Raw genomic sequence first — 21,301 nt, 5'->3', positions numbered from 1 at the left:
ATTTGCAGCCGCCCAGCTCTCGGACCGGGGCGGGAGGGGGCGGAGCTCTCGGGGACGGTCCTCCCGCCGCGACCGGGGAGTGGGCCGAGCAGCGGGATGTGCGGCGGGAGCCGCAGTGTGGAGTCAGACCTCAGATCACCCGCCAGGCTCTCCTGGAGCTGCTTCGCCGGGGCTTTACTTCTCTGTTGGGATGTTTACCATTACTCGGTTTTGTTTTCCTGGAAGGTGTCGGTCGGCTTCCTCTTACTGTCGGGGCGGGGGGGGGGGGGAGGTCGTGAGGTGTGGGGGTAACCCGTAGGTTTCCCATTTGCTGAGGGAAGTGGGTTTGGAGTTTTGTAATAGTTCCTTGAGTCATTAGCCACTGGTTCTTGTCCTCCCCATGCTGCTCTTGGTTTTCCTTGCTGTTTCCGGTGAAGCCTTTTAATAAGTCTGTGTGTTTTATTAATTTGTAGTAGCAGCGTCTTCCTGTTCCAGACACTTGAGAGAGGTTCACTGGTAGCTCCATCCCAAGGGTTCCCCTCTCCCCATTTTATTGGAGTTTACTTTAAGACTTACATAAGTGTGTATATTTTGACTTTAGGAATCGATTTGTAGTTCTGCTTGATGTTGGTAAGATTTGTGTTTGTATATATACCACCTCATTAGTTCGAACCATTAACATTTTTGTATGTTAAGGTGACAGTAGAGGATTTGAGGAAACTGTTTCTTTTAAAGTATTTTATTTATAGGAGAGAAAGACAGAATGGGCGCACCAGGGCCTCTAGCCACTGCAAACTACAGGTGCATGTGCCACCTTGTGCATCTGGCTTACATGGGTACTGGGGAATAGAACGTAGGTCCTCAGGCTTCACAGACAAATGCCTTAACCACTAAGCCATCTCTCCAGCCCCAAGGAAACCATTTTTTTTTTTTTTTTTTTTGGTTTTTTGAGGTAGGGTCTCACTGTAGCCCCGGCTGACCTGGAATTCACTATGGAGTCTCAAGGTGGCCTTGAGCTCACAGTGATCCTCCTATCTCTGCCTCCCGAGTGCTGGGATTAAAGGCGTGCGCCACCACCCCCAGCTAAGGAAACCATTTTTTACTCATCGTTATTTTTGTATTTTTTGAGGCAGGGTCTCACTCTAGACCAGGCTAACCGGGAACTCAATCTGTAGTCCCAAGATGGCCTGGAACTCACAGCTATCCTACTTCTGCCTCCCCAGTGCTGGGATTAAAGGCGTGTACCTCCACGCCTGGCTTGTACTGATCATATCTTGAACACAATATTTTACACATCTACCTTAGACGTTCATTTAATAGAGGAGGAATCTGATAGAATGAATCACATGTTAAATTGAAGTGATTGGAGTTGATTTACACTGGACTGTTTTAATAAAGGAGATAGTCTGGGATAGTAAGTTTTTACTTGAACATTTAAACTGGGGAATTTCTTTTTTCTTCTCTCTTTTCTGGTGATGAGTACTATCCCAGGGCAGGGCACACTCTATACTACTGAAGTAATTAAGCTGCATCTCTCCCCACTCCCACCCCTACCTTTAGAATCCCCCCTCCCTGCCCTGAGATAGGGTTTCACTCTAGCCAAGGCTGACCTGGAATCTACTATGTAATCTCAGGGTGGCCTCGAACTCATGGCAAACCTCCTACCTCTGCCTCCCAAGTGCTGGGATTAAAGGCAGGCTCCACCAGGTCTGGCTGCCTTTAGGTTTTTGAGACATGCTCTCTCAGCCTTTTCTTTTTCTCTCTTTTTTCTTCGAGGTAGGGTGTCACCCTACCCCAGGCTGACCTGGAATTCATGATGTCCCAGGGTGGCCTTGCACTCACAGCACTCCTACCTCTGCCTCACAAGTGCTGGGATTAAAGGTGTGTGCCGCCACACAGGGCTTTCTCTCAGCCTTTTGGTGCTGGGATGCTGATGTGCATCACAAGCTCTACTTAAATGGATTTTTTTTTTTTTTTTTTTTGAGGCAGGGCACTCTATCCCAAGCTTACCTTGAATTCACTTTGTGGCTCCAGGCTGGCCTTCATCTCACAGAAATCCTCCTACCTCGTGTCTCCTGAGTGCACCAAAAAACGGAGTGAAAAGCATTTATCCCATTCACAATCCGTTACTTAGTTACTTGCCATTATGTAATACATACCTATTTCTTTTTGGGGTGTTTCATTACAAGAAATAGGCACTCTTCTGTTTTTGTTTTCACTGACCTGGAATTCACTATGTAGTCTCAGGCTGGCCTCAAACTCACAATGATCCTCCTACCTCTGCCTCCTGAGTGAGATAGGCACTTTTATTTTATTTTATTTTTTTCATTTTTCAAGGTAGGATCTCACTAGCCCAGGCTAAAGTGGAATTCACTATATAGTTTCAGGATAGCCTTGAACTCTTGCAGTCCTCCTACCTCTGGCTCCCAAGTGCCACCACGCCCAGGTCCAGATAGGCACTTTTAAATAAATTTGTAACAAATAGCATATTATGTACAGCATTTTATACTTTGCTCTTTTGTGTTTCAAGTTAGGGTCTCACTCTAGCCCAGGCTGACCTGGAATTCACTATAGAGTCTCAGGCTGGCCTTAGGCTCACAGTGATCCTTCTACCTCTGCCTCCTGAGTGAGATAGGCACTTTTATTTAATTTTTGTTTTTTTGATGTAGGATCTCACTGTAGCCCAGGCTGAACTGGAATTCACTAGTCTCAGGATGACCTCGAACTCATGGCAATCCTCCTACCTCTACCTCTGAGTGCTGGGATTAAAGGTGTGTGCCACCATGTCTGGCTAATTCTTTATTTTTCTTTTGAGGCAAAGTCTTACTTTAGCTTAGGTTGACCTGTAACTAACTCTGTAGACCAGGCTGGCCTGGAAATTCATAATGATTCTCCTATCTCAGCCTTTTGAGTTCTGGGATTAACTCTACTGTGATATGAATTATTCATTCTTTTTCTGTACCATGAAGCAGTTGATGATTGGTCTTGGGAACCTCTCTTTTAAGTCCATTTCCTCATATGTAAAAGATGAGCTTGATAGCTGTGAAAATTTAGAAGAATGTAAGTACTTCAGTATTTCATGCTGAGAGTCTCTCTTAGGTGACTAGTGACCATTGTGTCATCATTAGACATGCAATATTTTCTGCATAATGCTTTACAAATTCCTTTGAAACATGGTGAATTGAGAAGAAAAACAAGACACTCAAGGAGTGCTTGAGAAGAGGAAGGAGATCTTCAGGAATGGGAGGGGGATAAAGATTGTTATGAGGGTACATGTGAAGAAAATACATTATGTCCATTTATGATAATGTCACAGTGAAACCTATTATGTGTAATTAATAATTGCTAATGAAATATTTAAAAATGGTGATTGGCAAGATTTGAGCTATATAGTCCAGGCTCTGGATTCATTTGCTTGTGACAATTACTGCAAATTTGTGCCCAGCTTGGTTTACCTAGAGTTTCAGTGTGGCTAGAGACACATAGTGAGAACTTGTCTCAGAAAAACAATACAAAAACAACAACAACAAGTTGAAAACATGGTCAACTGTGTAATACACATTTTATTTTTTAGATTTATATTTATTAGAGAAAGAGAGAGTGGAAGAGAGAGAGAGTGAGAATGGGTGTGCCAGGGCCTCTAGCCACTGCAAATGAACTCCAGGTGCATGTACCACCTTGTGCACCTGGCTTACATGGGACATGGATAATCAAACCTGGGACCTTAGGCTTCGTAGGCATGTGTCTTAACCAATAAACTATCTCTCCAGCCCTTGTTTTTGTTTTTTGTTTTTCAAGGTAGGGTTTCACTCTAGCTCAGGCTGACCTGGAATTCAGGGTGGCCTCGAACTCACAGTAATCCTCCTACCTCTGCCTCATGAGTGCTGGGATTAAAGGCATGCACCAACACTCCCAGATTTTATTTTTTATTTTATTTTTATTGTTATTTTTGTTTTTTGAGGTAGGGTCTCTAGTTCAGGCTGACCTGAAATTCACTCTGTACTCTCAGGATGGCCTTGAACTCATGGCGATCCTCCTACCTCAGCTTCCCGAGTGCTGGGATTAAAGGTGTGCACTACCACGTCTGGCTGTATTTTATTTTAGTTTATTTATTTATTGATTTTTCTTTTCAATTTTTTTTAATTATTTATTTATTTATTTGAGAGCGACAGACACAAAGAGAAAGACAGATAGAGGGAGAGAGAGAGAATGGGCGCGCCAGGGCCTCCAGCCTCTGCAAACGAACTCCAGACGTGTGCACCCCCTTGTGCATCTGGCTAACGTGGGACCTGGGGAACCGAGCCTCGAACCGGGGTCCTTAGGCTTCACAGGCAAACGCTTAACCACTAAGCCATCTCTCCAGCCCTTCAATTTTTTTAATTGTAAGAACTTCCATCATTATAAAAAATATCCCATGGTAATGCTCTTCCTCTCCCCACTTTCCCCTTTGAAACTTCATCTTCATCTCCATCATATCCCCTCCCCCCTCTCAATCAGTCTCGTTTTTTATTTTGATGTCATGATCTTTTCCTCTTACTATTATGATGGTCTTGTGTAGGTAGTGTCAGGCACTGTGAGGTCATGGATATCCAGTTATTTTTAAAAAATATTTTATTTTTCTTTATTTACTTGAGAGAGAGAAATAGGCAGGAAGGGAGGGATGGGGAGGGGAGAGAGAGAGAATGAGAACGACCATGGGCACTCCAGGGCCTCCAGCTGCTGCAAATGAACTCCAGATGTATGATCCACCTTGTGCTTCTGGTATATGTGGGGTCTGGGGTATTTCACTTGGATCCTTTGGCTTTGCAGGCAAGCACTTTAACTGCTAAGCCATCTCTCCAGTCCTTTTTCCAGTTCTTTAGTATTTATTTAAAATTATTTTTATTTGAGACAGAGAGGGAGAAAGAGAGTGTGTGTACACTAGGGCCTCTTAGTGAGATCCGGTCTGAAAAAGAGGGGAAAAGAGTTGGGATATAGCTTCGTGGTAGAGTAAAGCTACTAGAGTAGTATGAGGCCCTAGATTATATCCCCAATTCTCCAAAATGAAAACCGTAGGGCTAGTGATACAGGTGAGTGGTGAAGCTCTGAACCTAGTATGATCAAGTCCCTGGGTTTGATCCCTAGCACCACCAATACCATAAATAAAAGCCTTAAAGAAAAAAACTCTCTCAAAAATAGAAAGGGGTGGAGAGATGGCTTAACTGTTAAGGCGCTTGCCTGTAAAGCCAAAGGACAGGTTCGATTCTCCTGGTCCCATGTAAGCCAGATGCACAGGGGTTGCCTGCGCCTGGAGTTTGCTTGCAGCAGGCTGAAGGTACTGGTGTGCCCATTCTCTTTCTAAAAAGAAATAAAAGAGGTGAGTCAGGCGTGGTTTTAGTCCCAGCTGTGAGTCTGAGACCAGTCTGAGAGTACATAGTAAATTCCAAGTCACCCTGGACTAGAATGAGACCCTACCTTGGGAGGGGGGGGTATAAAATAGGTGAAAGCATACAAATTGTCACAAAACGTGTACTCTAAGGCTAATTACTTAAGTTATCTAAGTGGAATTCCCCATTTTTTTTTTTCCATTGAAAAAAGTAGGGGCTGAGCCGGGCGTGGTAGTGCATCCCTTTAATCCCAGCACTCAGAAGGCAGAGGTAGGAGGAATGCTGTGAGTTCGGGGCCACCCTGAGACTACATAGTGAATTCCAGGTTAGCTTGGGCTAGAGTGAGACCCTACCATGACAAAAACGAACCAAACAACTGCTCAGCAGTTAAGGTGTGTGCCTGCAAACCTAATGACCTGGGTTTGTTTTTCTAGTACCCACCAGATACACAAGTACTACATCCATCTGGGGACCTGAACTGTGGTTTTTAGGCTTTGCAGGCAAATGTCTTACTTGCTAAGCCATCTCTGTAGCCCCAGGTTTTATTTATTCATTTTATTTTAGTTTGGTTTTTCAAGGTAGGGTTTCACTGTACCCCAGGCTGATCTGGAATTCACTATGTAGTCTCAGGGTGGCCTGGAACTCACAGTGATCCTCCTACCTCTTCCTCCTGAGTGCTGGGATTAAAGGCCTGCATTACCATACTGAGCCAAGGTTTATATTTTGCTTATGTTCATTTTTTGTTTTTGGCTTCCTTAGGCCAAGCTATGACTACAGTAGTGGTACATGTGGACTCCAAAGCCGAGCTCACTACGCTGCTGGAGCAGTGGGAAAAGGAACATGGCAGTGGGCAGGATATGGTACCTATCCTTACCAGGTAAGAACATTGAAGTTTTTTTTTTTATTATTTAATTTAATTTAATTTTTTAAAATTTTTATTAGCATTTTCCATGATTATAAAAAAATCCCGTGTTAATTCCTTCCCTCCCCCCTTTTTTTAATTAAAAAAATTTATTTATTTATTTGAGAAAGTGAGAGAGGGAAAGAGGCAGAGAGAGAGAGAAAACGGGCACACCAGGGCCTTCAGCCACTGCAAATTAACTTGACACATGTGCCACCATGTGCATCTGGCTTACATGGGTCTTTGGGAATCGAACCTAAGTCCTTTGGCTTTAATGCCTTAACTGCTAAGCCATCTCTTCAGCCCCATTGAATTTTTTTTATTTTTTATTTTTTATTTATTTATTTATTTATTTATTTGAGAGCAACAGACACAGAGAGAAAGACAGATAGAGGGAGAGAGAGAGGATGGGCGCGCCAGGGCTTCCAGCCTCTGCAAACGAACTCCAGATGCATGCGCCCCCTTGTGCATCTGGCTAACGTGGGACCTGGGGAACCGAGCCTCGAACCGGGGTCCTTAGGCTTCATAGGCAAGCGCTTAACCGCTAAGCCATCTCTCCAGCCCTGAATTTTTTTTAAATAAATAAATTGATATATTTTTTATTCATTTGAGAGAGAGAAAGAAGGGCAGGTGTGTGGGGGGAATGGGCGTGCCAGGGCCTCCAGCCACTGCAAACAAACTCCAGATGTGTACTCCAGATGTGCATCTGGCTTATGTGGGTCCTGGGGAATCAAACCAAGGTCCTTTGGCTTTTTGCAGGCAAATGCATTAATTGCTAAACCATCTCTCCAGCCCCACTGAAGTTCTTTTTATTTTTTTTTTTTAAATTTTATTTGCAAGCAGGGAGAGAGAAAGATAGAGAAGAGAGACAGAGAGAGAATGAGCATGTCAGGGCCTATAGACAGTGCCAGTGAACTCCAGACGCATGTGGCCCTTGTACATCTGGCTTACGTGGGTCCTGGGGAATCAAACCTGGGTCCTTTGGCTTCGTAGACAAATGCCGTAACTGTTAAGCCATCTCTCCAGCCCTGAAGTTTTTTTTTTTTTTAATTTTCATATACAGTTTGTTTCTTTTTACACAACTATGTTAAAACATTCATGTGGAGGAACATTTTATTCCTGACAGAATTCTGAAACTGACTTTGTCTTTCTTCTTTTTTTTTGCTTTTGTGTTTGTGTGTGTGGTGTGGTGTGTGTAGTGTTAGGTGTATGTGCCCTTGCAGTGCTGCATATGGTGGAGAGTCCTGCTTTATTGCTCTTCTGCCTATTCTCATTTTGAGCTGCAGTTCCTTTATTTTTATTTTTTGAAATTTTATTTTATTTTAGACAGAGCACGCATGTGAGAGAGAGAGAGAAAATCAGTCACTGAAATTGATCTCCAAATGCTTGTACCACCTAGTAGGCATGTATGACCTTGCACTTGCTCACCTTTGTGTGTCTGGCTAACGTGGGATCTGGGGAGTAGAACATGGGTCCTTAGGCTTTGTAGACAAGTGCCTTAGCTGTTAAGCTATCATCTCTCTAGCCCTGTAGTTCCTAGTTTTTTTGGGTTGTTTAAGGTAGGTTTCACTCTAGCCCAGGCTGACTTGGAATTCTAGAATTAACTATATAGTCTCAGGGTGACCTCAAACTCACAGCAATCCTTCTACCTCTGCCTCCCAGTGCTGGGATTAAAGGTGTGTGCTGTCACACCCAGCTATAGTTCCTTTTTCAAAAAAAAAAAAATTAGAAAATATTTCTTTGCAAGCAGAGAGAGAGAATGTATGAGCAAGCAAGTGTGCATGTGTGTGCAAGGGCTTTAGGCTGCTGCAAATGAACTGCAGACACATGCTACATTTGGCTTTTTTAAAAAAATTATTTGTTTGAGAAAGAGAAACAGGGAGAGAGAGAGAGAGAGAGAGAGGGAGAGGGAGAGAATGGGCACGCCAGGGCTTCCAGCCACTGCAAACAAACTCCAGATGCATGTGCCCCCTTGTGCATTTGGCTTACGTAGGTCCTGGAGAACTGAATGGAGATCTTTTGGCTTTGCAGGCAAACGACTTAATCGCTAAGCCATCTCTCCAGCCCTTTTTTGTTTTTTCGAGGTAGCTAGCCTAGGCTAACCTAGAATTCACTATGTAGTCTCAGTGTGGCCTGGAACTCAACGTGATCCTCCTAATGTCTGCCTCCCAAGTGCTGAGATTGAAGGAATGTGCTACCACGCCCAGCTACATCTGCCTTTTATGTGGGTACTGGGGAAATGAACCCAGGTTGTTAGATTCTGTGGGCAAGCACCTTAACTGCTGAACCATTGCTCCAGCCCTGAGCTGTAGTTTCTTACTGATAGGGGAGCTTGCTCTTTTCATGAGCCTGGGTGATTCTCTAGTCTCTGCTCCCTTTTTTGGAACTGGGGTTACAGGCCACACCCAGATGTTTATATAGGATTTGGCCTTGAACTCATAGTGGTTCCCTTATCTCTGCCTCCCAAGTGCTGGGATTAAAGGCGTGCACCACCACACCTGGCTACTAGTAGATCTTATAAAAATATCCAGCCTCAATAATTCCTGTTAATTTTACCTATCAATTAATCTTGACCATTCCTGCTTTAATCCAAAATACCATCATTAAATATCTAAGCTACTTCCAATAACCTTGCTTCCTGTTTCTGTGCTTGGCCTAACACAGTTCATTCCCCAAGGTCTAATGGCTTATTGTACAATACCCTAAATTAAGTCCAAGTACTTTCCAAGGCCTACAATTATCTAGCTTCTGACAGCTTCCTGAGTGCTTGTATTCCTCTACCTCTTTCATTAAGTGTCCGTCGCTGGGCATTCCTATTTTAGAGGTTTTCTGTGAGCTGTTACCTTAATCTATAATGTTCCCTTCACCATCTAAACCTCTGTTGCCCCTACCTCAAGTAACCATTCTGCTTTCTCTTGCTAGAGATTGATTACTTTTGCCTAGTCCAGAATTTCATATAAATAGAATCATGTATACTCTTAGTATATTTGGCTTCTAGTATCATGCTTTGAAAGTTGTTCATAATGCTGTATCAATATTCTTTTTTTTCTTTTTAATTTTTTATTTATTTGTAAACACAGAGAGAGAGAACGAACATCACTTTGTACACTGGTGTTTACCCTGATACTGGAAAATCAAACTCTAGTTGTTCAGCTTTGTAGGCAAGAGCCTTAACTGCTGAGCTATCTCTCTAGCCCCATCAATTTTCTTTTCTTTTCTTTTAATATTTATTTTCATTTATGTGTGTGTGTGTGTGTGTGTGTGTGTTTGTGTGAGGAAGAGAGAGAGGGAGGGAGGGAGGGAGAGAGAGAATGGGTGTGTTGGGCATGCCAGGGTCTGTAGCCACTGCAAATGAACTCCAGATGCGTGCGCCTCCCCCCTTGTGCATCTGGCTAACGTGGGTCTTGGGGAGTTGAACTTGGATCCTTTGGCTTTGCAGGCAAACACCTTAACTGCTAAGCCATCCCTCCAGCCCTCAATTTTCTTTTTATTTATGCACTTGGTAGGGTCTTACTGTAGCCTAGGTTGACCTGGAATTAACTAGGTAGTCACAGGGTGGCCTTCTCTCAGAGTGATCCTCTGCCTCTTGAGTGCAGGGATTAAAAGTGTGCTCCCTCATGCCAGGCTAAAAATTACTTTTGAGTACCCTAGCAAAAAGAAGTATTTTAATCTTGTTATTTATTTGAGAGAGAGAGAGAGAAAGGGCATACCAGAGCATCTTGCCACTACAAACAAATTCCTGACACATGCATTACTTTGTACATCTGGCTGTACATGGGTACTGGAGAATTGAACTGGCATTGATAGGCTTTGCAAGTAAGTACCTTTAACTGTCGAGCCATCTCCCTAGCCCCATTTAATTAATTAATTAATTAATTGTTTGGTTTTTCAAGGTATGGTCTCACTGTAGTCCAGGCTGATGTGGAATTCACTACGTAGTCTCAGGGTAGCCTGGAATTCTGGACGATGGGACTCCTACCTCTGGTTCTGTGCTGGGATTAAAGGCGTGTGCCACCACGCCCGGCCAACTTACTTATTTTTATTTATTTATGAGAGAGAGAGAGAATAGATGTGCTAGGGCCTCCAGTTACTGCAAACAGACTCCAGATACATAAGTCACCTTGTGCATCTGGCTTACATGGGTCCTGGGAAATTGAACCTGGGTCCTTAGGCTTTGCAGGCTAGTGCCTTAACTGCTAAGCCATTTTTCGAGCCCATTTTAATCTTTTTAGTTAGTTAGTTAGTTTGGTTTGTTGGCAGGGGTCTCACTCTAGCCCATGCTGACCTAGAACTTACTCTATAGCCTAGACTCCCCTCAAACTCCTAGCATTCTGCCTACCTTAGTTGTCAGCATGTTGGGATTTAAAGACATGCGGTACCATGCCTGGCTCATTTTAATTTTTTTTTTTTTTCGAGGTAGGGTCTTGCTCTAGCCCAAGCTGGCCTTAGTTTATTTTAATGACAGTCAAATATAAGGCTACGGAAAAAAAAAAGATAACTGGGCGTGGTGGTGCTCGCCTTTAATCCCAGCACTTGGGAGGCAGAGGTAGGAGGATTGCCGTGAGTTCTAGGCCACCCTGAGACTCTATAGTGAATTCCAGGTCAGCCTGGGCTAGAGTGAAACCCTACCTTGAAAAATTAATTAAAAAAAAAAATATATATATGGCTATCACAGTTCCTAGTAGCTAACATGCTGTATCCTAAATTAAACTTGGCTACATGGTTTAGTTCTACATAACTAAATTTCTGCATCTTAAGAGGTTAAGTTTTCCAAAACATCATGGACTTCTCTAATCAATATTCTAGAATACTCTGTTTTTCCTTCTTTTTTCTCTAATATTTGAAAATTTCCATTATCACAAAGGGTGATCATGCAAAAAGTATATTTTGGTTTTGTTTTTTTGAAGGCAGGGTCTTATTTTAGCACCAGCTGATCTAGAACTCACTCTGTAGCCTAGGCTGGCTTCCAACTCATAGAGATCCTTTGGCCTTAGCCTCTGGAGTGCTAGAAATTAAAGGCATGTACCTCTCCATTCCTGGCTTGATGATTTAGATTTGATATACTTAATAGGAGAATCACTTTTTTCTAACTCTGTGCCTTTATTTTACACCTTGATAGTAAAATCAGATGTTGCAGCTAGTGGTGCATTTGGGATCTTGCTATATGACTCTGATTGCCTGGTTCTCATTATGCAGCTTAGGCTACCCTGCAACTCCTAGTGGCCTTCTTGCCTCAGACTCCTGAGTGCTTAGGATTTCCAACATGTGCCACTATGCCTGGCTTTTTTACTTTTATTTTTGGGTTTTTGAGGCAGGGTCTCATTCTAGCTCAGGCTGACCTGGAATTCTTTATGTATTCTCAGGGTGGTCTTGAACTCACAGTGATCTTTGTACCTCAGCCTGGCATTTTTTGTATGGTTGTTTAGAATTGATCCTTTCTTCTTTTTATGCTAGGATGTCTGAGCTGATTGAAAAGGAAACCGAAGAATATCGTAAAGGGGATCCAGATCCATTTGATGATCGACATCCTGGTAAGATGTGTTCCCTTAAGCTTAGGTGGTGGTCATTGTTCTTCTTTTTCCTTCTTCCTCCTTCCTTGTCCTTCCTCCTCCCTCTTCCTCCTTCCTTCTTCCTTTCTCCTCCTTCCCCCTTCCTTCTACCTCCTTCCTTCCTTCATCCTCCCTTTCTCCTTCCTTCCTCCTCCTCTCTTCTTCTTTTTTTCTAAATTTATTTATTCATTTGAGAGAGAATGGGCACACCAGGACCTGTAGCTACTGTAAATGAACTACAGATGCATGCACCTTGTGCATCTTGCTTATGTGGGTACTGGGGAATCAAACTTAGGTCCTTAGGCTTTGCAGGCAAGCACTTTAACCACTAAGCTGTCTCTCCAGGCCCTCCCCCCTTTTTTTTGTTGTTTTGAGATAGGGTTTCACTCTAGCTCAGGCTGACCTGGAATTCACTATGTAGTCTCAGGGTGGCCTTGGACTCACAATGATCCTCTTACCTTTGCCTCCTGGGTGCTGGGATTAAAGGCATGCACCACCACGCCTGGCTTTGGGTCTTTTTCTTTTCTCTTTGAGGCAAGGTCTCCCTAGCCCAGGCTGATTTGGAATCACTCTGTAGTCCAGGTTAGCTTTGAATTCAAAGTGATCTACTTACCTCTGTCTCCAGAGTGATGGGATTAAAGGTGTGAGCCACCCTGCTAGGCAAGTTTGGGTGTTTTTATTTTATACTTCTTATTCTTTTCTTTCTTTCTTTCTTTTTTTTTTTTGGATGGGGAATTTTGAGGCAGAGTCTTGCCCTAGCCCAGGGTGGCCTAAAGTTCACCATGTAGTCTCAGGCTGACCTCAAGCTCACAGCAATCCTTGTACCTCTCCCTTCCGAATGCTGGGATAAAAGGCATGTGCCACCACACCCAACTTATATTTCTTTTTTGGTTTTTAATTATTATTATTATTTATTTGCAAGCAGAGGGAGATAGTAGAGAGATGAGAGAGAGAGACAGACAGACAGACAGATAGTGGGCATGCCAGGGTCTCCAGCCACTGCAAACAAACTATGGATGCATGTGCCACGTTGTGCATCTGTTAATGTGTGTACTGAGGAATTGAACCCAGGTTGTTAGGCTTTGCAGACAAGTGCCTTACCTACTGAGCCATCTCTCTAGCCCCTTATGTTTCTTTGGAGAGACAGTCTTGGTATGTTGCTCAGGCCAGTCTAGAACTTTTTTTTTTTTTTTTTATTTACTTACTTGCGAGCGACAGACAGAGAGGCAGGTAGAGAGAGAGAAAGAATGGATGTGCCAGTGCCTTTAGCCACTGCAGATGAACTCCAGATGTGTATGCCCCCTTGTGCACCTGGCTAACGTGGGTCCTGGGGAATTGACCTTGAACCGGGGTCCTTAGGCTTCACAGGCAAGTGCTTAACCACTAAGCCATCTCTCCAGCCCTTGTCTAGAACTTTTTTTTAAAATTTTTATTAGCATTTTCCATGCTTTGTCTAGAACTTTTGATCCTCCTATCTCAGACTGCAATTATAGGCATGCTGTAACACTCCCAGTTGGTTTTCTTTTCTAGGTGTTTTAAAAAGATATTTTATTTATTTATTTATTTGAGAGAGAGAGAGAAAAAAAATGAATGAATATGAATGGGTGCACCAGGGCCTCCAGCTGCTGCAAACAAACAAACTGATGCATGAGCTACCATGTGCATCTTTCTGGCTTATGTGGCTCCTGGGGAGTTGAACCTGGGTCCTTTGGCCTTGCAGACAAGTGCCTTAACTGCTAAGTCATCTCTCCAGTGAACCCCCCCTTTTTTTTTTTTCGAGGTAGGGACTTGCCCTGGGCCAGGCTGACTTGGAATTCACTGTGTAGTTTCAGGGTGATTTTGAACTTACAAAGATTCTCCTACCTCTGCCCTCAAGTGCTGGAATTAAAGGTGTGTGCCACCACACCTCAATTTTCTTGGGTTTTTTTTTTTTAATTTTTAAATTTTTATTAACATTTTCCATGATTATAATAAAATATCTCATGGTAATTCCCTCCCTCCCCACCCCCACACTTTCCCCTTTGAAATTTCATTCTCCATCATATTATCTCCTCATTACAATCATTGTACTTACATATATACAATATCAACCTATTAAGTATCCTCCTCCCTTCCTTTCTCTTCCCTTTATGTCTCCTTTTCAACTTACTGGCCTCTGCTACCAAGTATTTTCCTTCTCACGCAGAAGCCCAATCATCTGTAGCTAGGATCCACATATGAGAGAGAACATGTGGCGCTTGGCTTTCTGGGCCTGGGTTACCTCACTTAGTATAATCCTTTCCAGATCCATCCATTTTTCTGCAAATTTCATAACTTCATTTTTCTTTACTGCTGAGTAGAACTCCATTGTATAAATGTGCCACATTTTCATTATCCACTCATCAGTTGAGGGACATCTAGGCTGGTTCCATTTCCCAGCTATTATAAATTGAGCAGCAATAAACATGGTTGAGCACGTACTTCTAAGGAAATGAGATGAGTCCTTTGGATATATGCCTAGGAGTGCTATAGCTGGGTCATATGGTAGATCAATCTTTAGCTGTTTTAGGAACCTCAACACTGATTTCCACAATGGCTGGACCAGATTGCATTCCCACCAGTAGTGTAGAAGGGTTCCTCTTTTCCCACATCCCTGCCAACATTTATGATCATTTGTTTTTCTTGGGTTTTTTTGAGATAGGATCTTGCTCTAGTCCAGAATGACCTAGAATTCACTATGTACTCTCAGGCTGGCCTTGAACTCACAGCAGTTCCTCCTACCTCTGCCTCCCAAGTGCTGGGATTTTTAGGCTTGCGCCGCCATGCCTGACTAATAAATTTTATGACCTTTAATTTGTTGTCTTATTTCACAAGGTAAAACAGATAAGATGACTAAATTCCTAGAGAAATTGAATATAGGTGAAATAGAACATGAGAACCTAATTTAGTTCCAAATGCCAGACTTAACGATGAAGGGGGAAGGGTTGATTTTTGTAAACACTTCCTGGGTATACCTTCCATCTTGGTGAAGAAGACATGTCTGCAGGAACTGGAAGCTGGCTGATCATTGTATATATAACAGGAAGCAGATGTATGGAGAAAAAGGGGTGGGGGGGCACCTGCAGTAACCTACTTTTTCCAGCCAGGCTCCACTTCCTAAAGATTCCACAATCTTCCTAAATAGCACCATCATCTGGGAACTGATATTCAAACACATGAGCCTACCAGGGACATTTATATTCAAACTACTGTACTTGGCTAAACTCAGTTGATACAGGTACAAAGACTTAAGGCTTTCTCTTTTCAGACTTAAAAAAAAATATATATATTTATTTGAGCCAGGCGTGGTGGCAAATGCCTTTAATCCCAGTACCCGGGAGGCAGAGGTAGGAAGATTGCCATGAGTTTGAGACCACCCTGAGACTACATAGTGGATTCCAGCTCAGCCTGAACTAGAGTGAAACCCTACCTTGGAAAATGGAAAAAAGATTTTTATATATAAATATATATACACACACACACACACACACATATACATAAATATATATACATATATGTATGCATAAATATGTGTATTTATTTTATGCATATATATGCATAAATATGTATATTTATTTATTTGAGAGACAGAGAATGGGCATGCCAGGCCCCCCAGCCATTGCAAACAAACTCCAGGCACATGCATCACCTTGTGCAGCTGCCTTACATGAGTACTGGGGAATTGAACCTGGGTCTTTTGGCTGTGCTGTCAAGTGTTTAACTGCTAAACCGTTTCTCTAGCCCTCTTTTCAGAATTTTTTTAAATCAAAAAGGGGATTTAAACGAAAATTGTATTTACTTGCAAGCAGAGAGAGATAGAAGAGAGACAGAGAGAATGGGTATGCCAGGGTCTCTAGCCTCTGCAAATAGACTCTAGATGCATGCACCATTTTGTTCACGTGACCTTACTTGAGTGCTGGGAAATGAACCCTTGGGTCATTAGTGTCTGCAGGCAAAGAGCCTTAATCACTGAGCCACCTCTTCAGGCCCTCACAAAGGTATTTCTGTGTGCTTTCATCTTTCTAATAATAATTATCCTTTTACTTGTTGGGAAATATAGTTGAGAATGTGTTTAGTACCTTGAATAATTGAATAAGCAGACAGTATTTTTTAAAAAATATTTATTTGAGAGAGATAGGAAGAGAAAGAAAAGAGGCAGAGAGAGGGAGAGAATGGGTCTGCCAGGGGCTGTAGTTGCTGCAAACAAACTCTAGATGCATGCACCACCTTGTGCATCTGCCTTATGTGGGTACTGGGGAATCGAACCTGAATCCTTAGACTTTGCAGGCAAGCACCTTATCCACTAAGCCATCTCTCTATCCTCAGCCTGTATTTTTTAAATATTTTATTTATTTGAAATAAATAGTCAGTACAGACTCAGATGATTTCAGTCCAGTTCATGTGGCAAAAAGTAGAGAAGAGAGAGCATGTATCCAAGTGAAGATCACAGAACAGAAGAGAGAGTACTAAAGTAGAGGCCATGAAATTTATACCATTTAATGTTTTTTCTCTTAATTCCTCTGAGATAAAACTACATATTAGAGCAGGGCATGGTGGCACATACCTTTAATCCCAGCATATTGGAGGCAAAGGTAGGGGGATTGTTGTGAGTTTGAGGCCAGCCTGGGACTACAGAGTGAGTTCCAGGTCATTCTGGCCTTTAACTGCTGTGCCATCTCTCCAGTGCTGTTCGTATTTTATTAGTAAATAAACAATCCAGGTGTAATCCAAAGGTCTGATATTTTTGACTTGAGTGATATGCTCATTTCTTTGCTTATGTTTTTCCTCTTTTGGTAGGTCGAGCTGATCCTGAGTGTATGCTGGGCCATTTGCTGAGAATACTCTTCAAGAATGATGATTTTATGAATGCAGTAGGTTTGCTTCTTTTCTCCAAATTATCATCAACAGATACCATATATCCATCAATCAATCATCCATCTATATAGATGATCTATATATCATCTATCCATTTTTTTTTTTGTTTTCATTTTTTGTTTTTTTGTTTTTTGAGGTAGGGTCTCACTCTAGCCCAGGCTACCTGGAATTCACTCTGTAGTCTCAGGGTGGCCTTGAACTCTCAGTGAACCTCCTACCTCTGCCTCCTGAGAGCTATGATTAAAGGCGTATGCCACTGTGCCCAGCTTTATCTACCTACCTACCTGTCTGTCTGTCTGTCTGTCTGTCTATTTTTATTTCATCTAAGGCTTTGGTAAAATTGGGAATAGCGTGGGTATACTTTTTTCATTTGATAATGAGGATTTTGTTTTTCTTCCCAGAGTCCTGATTGTAACCAAATTATTTTCTTTTTGGTGTTTAATCAAATATTGGTAAGGGGTCCCAAGTCATTTATAATCATTCTTGGGTAAGATTATTTTGAGTTTTGGAATGTAGATGTTATTTTGGATTCTTCAATGGAAAAATAAGAATGATGTGCACTGTATGATTATGCACTAAATCTTTGTGTCTTCACTGGCATATGGATAGATAGGAAAGTGTTGTTTCAGTTGCTAAAAACAGTGATAACTCAAGAAATTGTTGGTTTAGTTTGGAGATGGAATGGTTCATGTTCAAACCCATAGTATTGTTCACTGACAGATCTTGGGACAGGTAACTAAGCTTTGTGTTTAAGCCATTTCAAGCTTTCTTTTTCTTTCTTTTTTTTTTTTTTAAGTTTTATTTACTTGAGAGAGAGGGGGAGGATGGTAATAGTTTTATTTATTCATTTGCATTGGGGATGTTTTGGCTTCTTGCTGCTGCCATTGAATGTCTAACAAACTACATTTTGTGACTGTCTTTTATTTACTTATTATTATTATTATTTTTTTTGAGTTAGGCTCTTTCTCCAGCCCAGGCTGACCTGGAATTTACTATGTAGTCTCAGGGTGGTCTCAAACTCAAGGCAATCCTCCTACCTCTGCCTCCTGAATGCTGGGATCAAAGGTGTGCGCCACTATATGTGGCCTTGTTTTTATTGTATCTTTGTGGTAGGGTCTCACTCTAGTCCGGGCTGATGTTGAATTCACTATGTAGTCTCAGGGTGGCCTTGAATTCACAGCAGTCTTCCTACCTCTGCCTCCCAAATGCTGGGATTAAAGGTGTGCTCCACCATGCCCGGCTTTGTTTTTATTTTAAGTTTTTAAATAATTTATTATTTTGTTTTGTTCTGTCTTTTTTGAGGTAGGATCTCACACTGGCTCAGTCTGACCTAGAATTCAGTAAGTAGTCTCAGGATGGCCTTGAACTTGTGGCGCTCCTCCTACCTCTGCCTCTATCCTCTGCTGGGATTAAAGGTGTGCACCACCATGTTCGGCTTTATTTTATTTTTTTAATTTAAATATTTCTAAAATTTTGTTGGGTGCTAGAGAGATGGCTTAGTGGTTAAGGTGCTTGCCTGCAAAGCCAAAGGCCCCAGGTTTGGTTCTCTAGCACCCACATGAGCCAGCTACACAAGGTGGTGCATCTGACTTTATGTGAGTGTTGCGGAGCCAAACCCAGGATGTCAAGCTTTGTAAACAAATGCCTTTAACCTCTGGGCTGTCTTTCCAGTGAGTGAATATGTGTACACTTGTTTCTATGCATTTGGAGGCCAGAGGTTGAAATCAGTTCATGTTCTTCAGTTGGACTTCAACTTATTTTATTTATTTATTTTGGTTTTTCATGGTAGGGTCTCCCTCTGGCCCTGGCTGACCTGGAATTCACTATGTAGTTTCAGGCTGATCCCGAACTCACGGCAATCCTCCTACCTCTGGCCCCGCCTCCCCCCCGCCCTCCCCCCTCGTGCTGGGATTAAAGGCGTGTGCCATCACCCCTAGCTTTTATTTTATTTTTATTTTTAAATATATTTTTGCAGTTTTACTTACTTATTTGAGAGAGGGAGAGAGAGAGAATAAGTACATCAGGGCCTCTAGCTGCTGCAAACAAACTCCAGACACATGCACCACCTCATACATCTGTCTTATGTGGGTCCTGGGGAATCACATCTGGCTCCTTTGGCTTATGCAGGCAAGTGCCTTAACTGCTAAGCCATCCCGTCCAGCTCTCAACTTATTTTTTCAGACAGGGTCTAATACTGAATCTGGAGCTCACAGATTTGACTAGGTAGTCAGTAGCCAGCATGTTCTTGGGATTCTCCAGTGTCCACATTCTCTGCAATAGGATGACAGAGATGCACTATTTCACCTGACAATTTATATGGGTACTTTGCATCTGAACTCAGGTCCCTTGGCTTGTGTAGTAAGCACTTGACCCACTGAGCTACCTCCCTAGCCTTAATAAAAAGTTTAATGGGGCTGGAGAGATGGCTTAGTGGTTAAGGCACTTGCCTGGGAAGCCTAAAGGCTGATTTTCGAGTCTCCAGGTCCTATGTAAGCCAGATGCACAAAATATGCAAGCATGTAAGGTCACACATGTGCACTTATCTGAAGTTTGATTGCAGTGACTGAAGGCCCTGGCATGCCAATTCTCTCTATCTCTTTTGCTCTCTCTCACATATTTTAAAAAAAAAAGGCCAATATGTTGGGCTTGCCTCAAAAAAAAAAAAAGAAGCTTAATAGTTGTTAGACATAACTTCTCATGTTTCTTTTTAAATACTTTAAATATTTATTTATTTATTTTTGAGAGAGAAAGAGACAGAGAAGGAGAGAATGGGCATGCCAGGGTCTCTAGCCACTGCATAGATCTCCAGACACATGTGCCCCCTTGTGCATCTGTCTTACGTGGGTTGTGGGGAATCAAACCGGGGTCCTTAGGCTTCACAGACAAATAACTGCCTTAACCGCTGAGCCATTTACCAACTCCCCACTTCTCATATGTTTTAAAGTAATCATGGGTGGGCTGGAGAGATGGCTTAGTGCGTAAGGTGCTGGCCTGCGAAACCTAATGACCCGGATTTGATTACCCAGTACCTGTGTAAAGCCAGATGCACGTTTAGGCTCAAGTGTTTGGAGTTTGTTTGCTGGTACGCCTATCCATTCTACCTCTATCTTAAATAAAAATATTGAAAAAAAGACATGGTGCCAGGCAGGGTGGTACCCGCCTTTAATTCTAGCACTCAGGGACAGAGATAGGAGGAGCACCATGAGTTTGAGGCCACTCTGAGACTACATAGTGAATTCCAGATTAGCTTGATCTAGAGCGAGACCCTACCTTGAAAAACTAAAAAAAAAAAAAAAAAAAAAAAGTGGGAAAAGTCAGTGTGGTGGCTTATGCCTATGATCATAGCACTTGGGAGGTTGAGGCAGGAGAAGGAGTTTGAGGCCAGCATAGGTTACATAGTGAGACTCTGTTTTTTTGATTATTAAATTATTAAATTTATTGAGGAAAGTAGAGACAAGGCAAGGTACCCATGTGGCTAGAGATCCCACGTGGAGGACCTGGGAAAAGTGGGGAAAGAAAAGAGAAAAGAAAGTTTAAGGAGCTCCTGCCATGTGGGGAGCTGGAGGGAATAAGGAACCCATGAGGAGAGTTAGGGCTAGGGGCCCCTCCCATTTGGGCCTGGGCTAAGGCCTAAGTCGAGACCCTCCAGGCTGGGCCTGGGCCTAGGCCTAGATAGTCCAGGCTCAGCAGAGAGACTCTGTTTTTAAAACAAACAAAAGCCATATTAAAGGTATTAAGGATTTATTAGACTTCCTTGATTTGATAGGGTTAAATTTCAGGCAGTTTTCCTCTTTTTAAAACAATTGTAGTAACAGCCAGGTATGGTGGCGCATGCCTTTAATCCCAGCACTCCGGAGGCAGAGATAAGAGGATCGCTGTGAGTTCAAGGCTACCCTGAGGATACAGAGTGAATTCCAGGTTAGCCTGGGCTAGAGTGAAACCCTACCTTGAAAGCCCCCCCAAAATTGTAGTTATTAGCACATTACTTATACAAGTTAATGTCATTCATTGTACTATTTCATACATGTATGTTGTACATTGATTATGTCTGTCCACCTTTCATCTATCCTAATCTTCCTGCCCTTCTCTTTTACTTTACAGCTTGTGAATGCATACGTGATGACAAGCAGAGAGCCCCCTTTAAATACTGCAGCTTGCAGACTACTTCTGGACATCATGCCAGGTTTAGAAACTGCAGTTGTCTTTCAAGAAAAGGTACTTGGTATATATAAAAGTCATATTTTTAAAATATTTTATTTTTATTTATTTGAGAGAGAAAGTTATAGAAATAGTCAGGTAGAAAGAGAGAGAATGGGCATGCCAGGGCCTCCAGCCACTGCAAATAAACTCCAGATGCATGCGCCCCCCTTGTGCATCTGGCATACATGGGTCCTGGGGAGTCAAACTTGGGTCATTTGGTTTTGCAGGCAAGTGCCTTAGCCACTAAGCCATCTCTCCAGACCTTTTTTTTTGTTTTTTGAGGTAAGGTTTCACTCTAGTCCAGACTGACCTGGAGTACACTCACTGTATTCTCAGGCTTGCCTCCAGCTCATGGTGATCCTCCTACCTCTGCATCTCAATTGCTGTGATTAAAGGAGTGTGCCACCATGCCT

General features: G+C 42.5%; 1 protein-coding gene across 2 annotated transcripts in view; it reads left to right on the top strand.

The window, feature by feature from the left end:
* The window catches only part of Dcaf1 (DDB1 and CUL4 associated factor 1), an 86,143-nt gene that overhangs the window by 660 nt on the left and 64,182 nt on the right, over window positions 1-21,301 (top strand). For both annotated transcript variants that reach the window (XM_045136333.1, XM_045136334.1), the window contains exons 2-5: window positions 6,105-6,222; window positions 11,701-11,777; window positions 16,611-16,684; window positions 20,790-20,903. In XM_045136333.1, the coding sequence (XP_044992268.1) occupies window positions 6,113-6,222; window positions 11,701-11,777; window positions 16,611-16,684; window positions 20,790-20,903 (375 nt within the window). In that variant the 5' untranslated portion in view covers window positions 6,105-6,112. The remainder of the gene's footprint in view (window positions 1-6,104; window positions 6,223-11,700; window positions 11,778-16,610; window positions 16,685-20,789; window positions 20,904-21,301) is intronic.

This window comes from Jaculus jaculus, chromosome 17 (genome assembly GCF_020740685.1).
Source record: "Jaculus jaculus isolate mJacJac1 chromosome 17, mJacJac1.mat.Y.cur, whole genome shotgun sequence".
Lineage (NCBI taxonomy): Eukaryota > Metazoa > Chordata > Mammalia > Rodentia > Dipodidae > Jaculus > Jaculus jaculus.
Note: the sequence above shows the minus strand (reverse complement) of the source record. Positions and strands in the feature narration are given on the sequence as shown.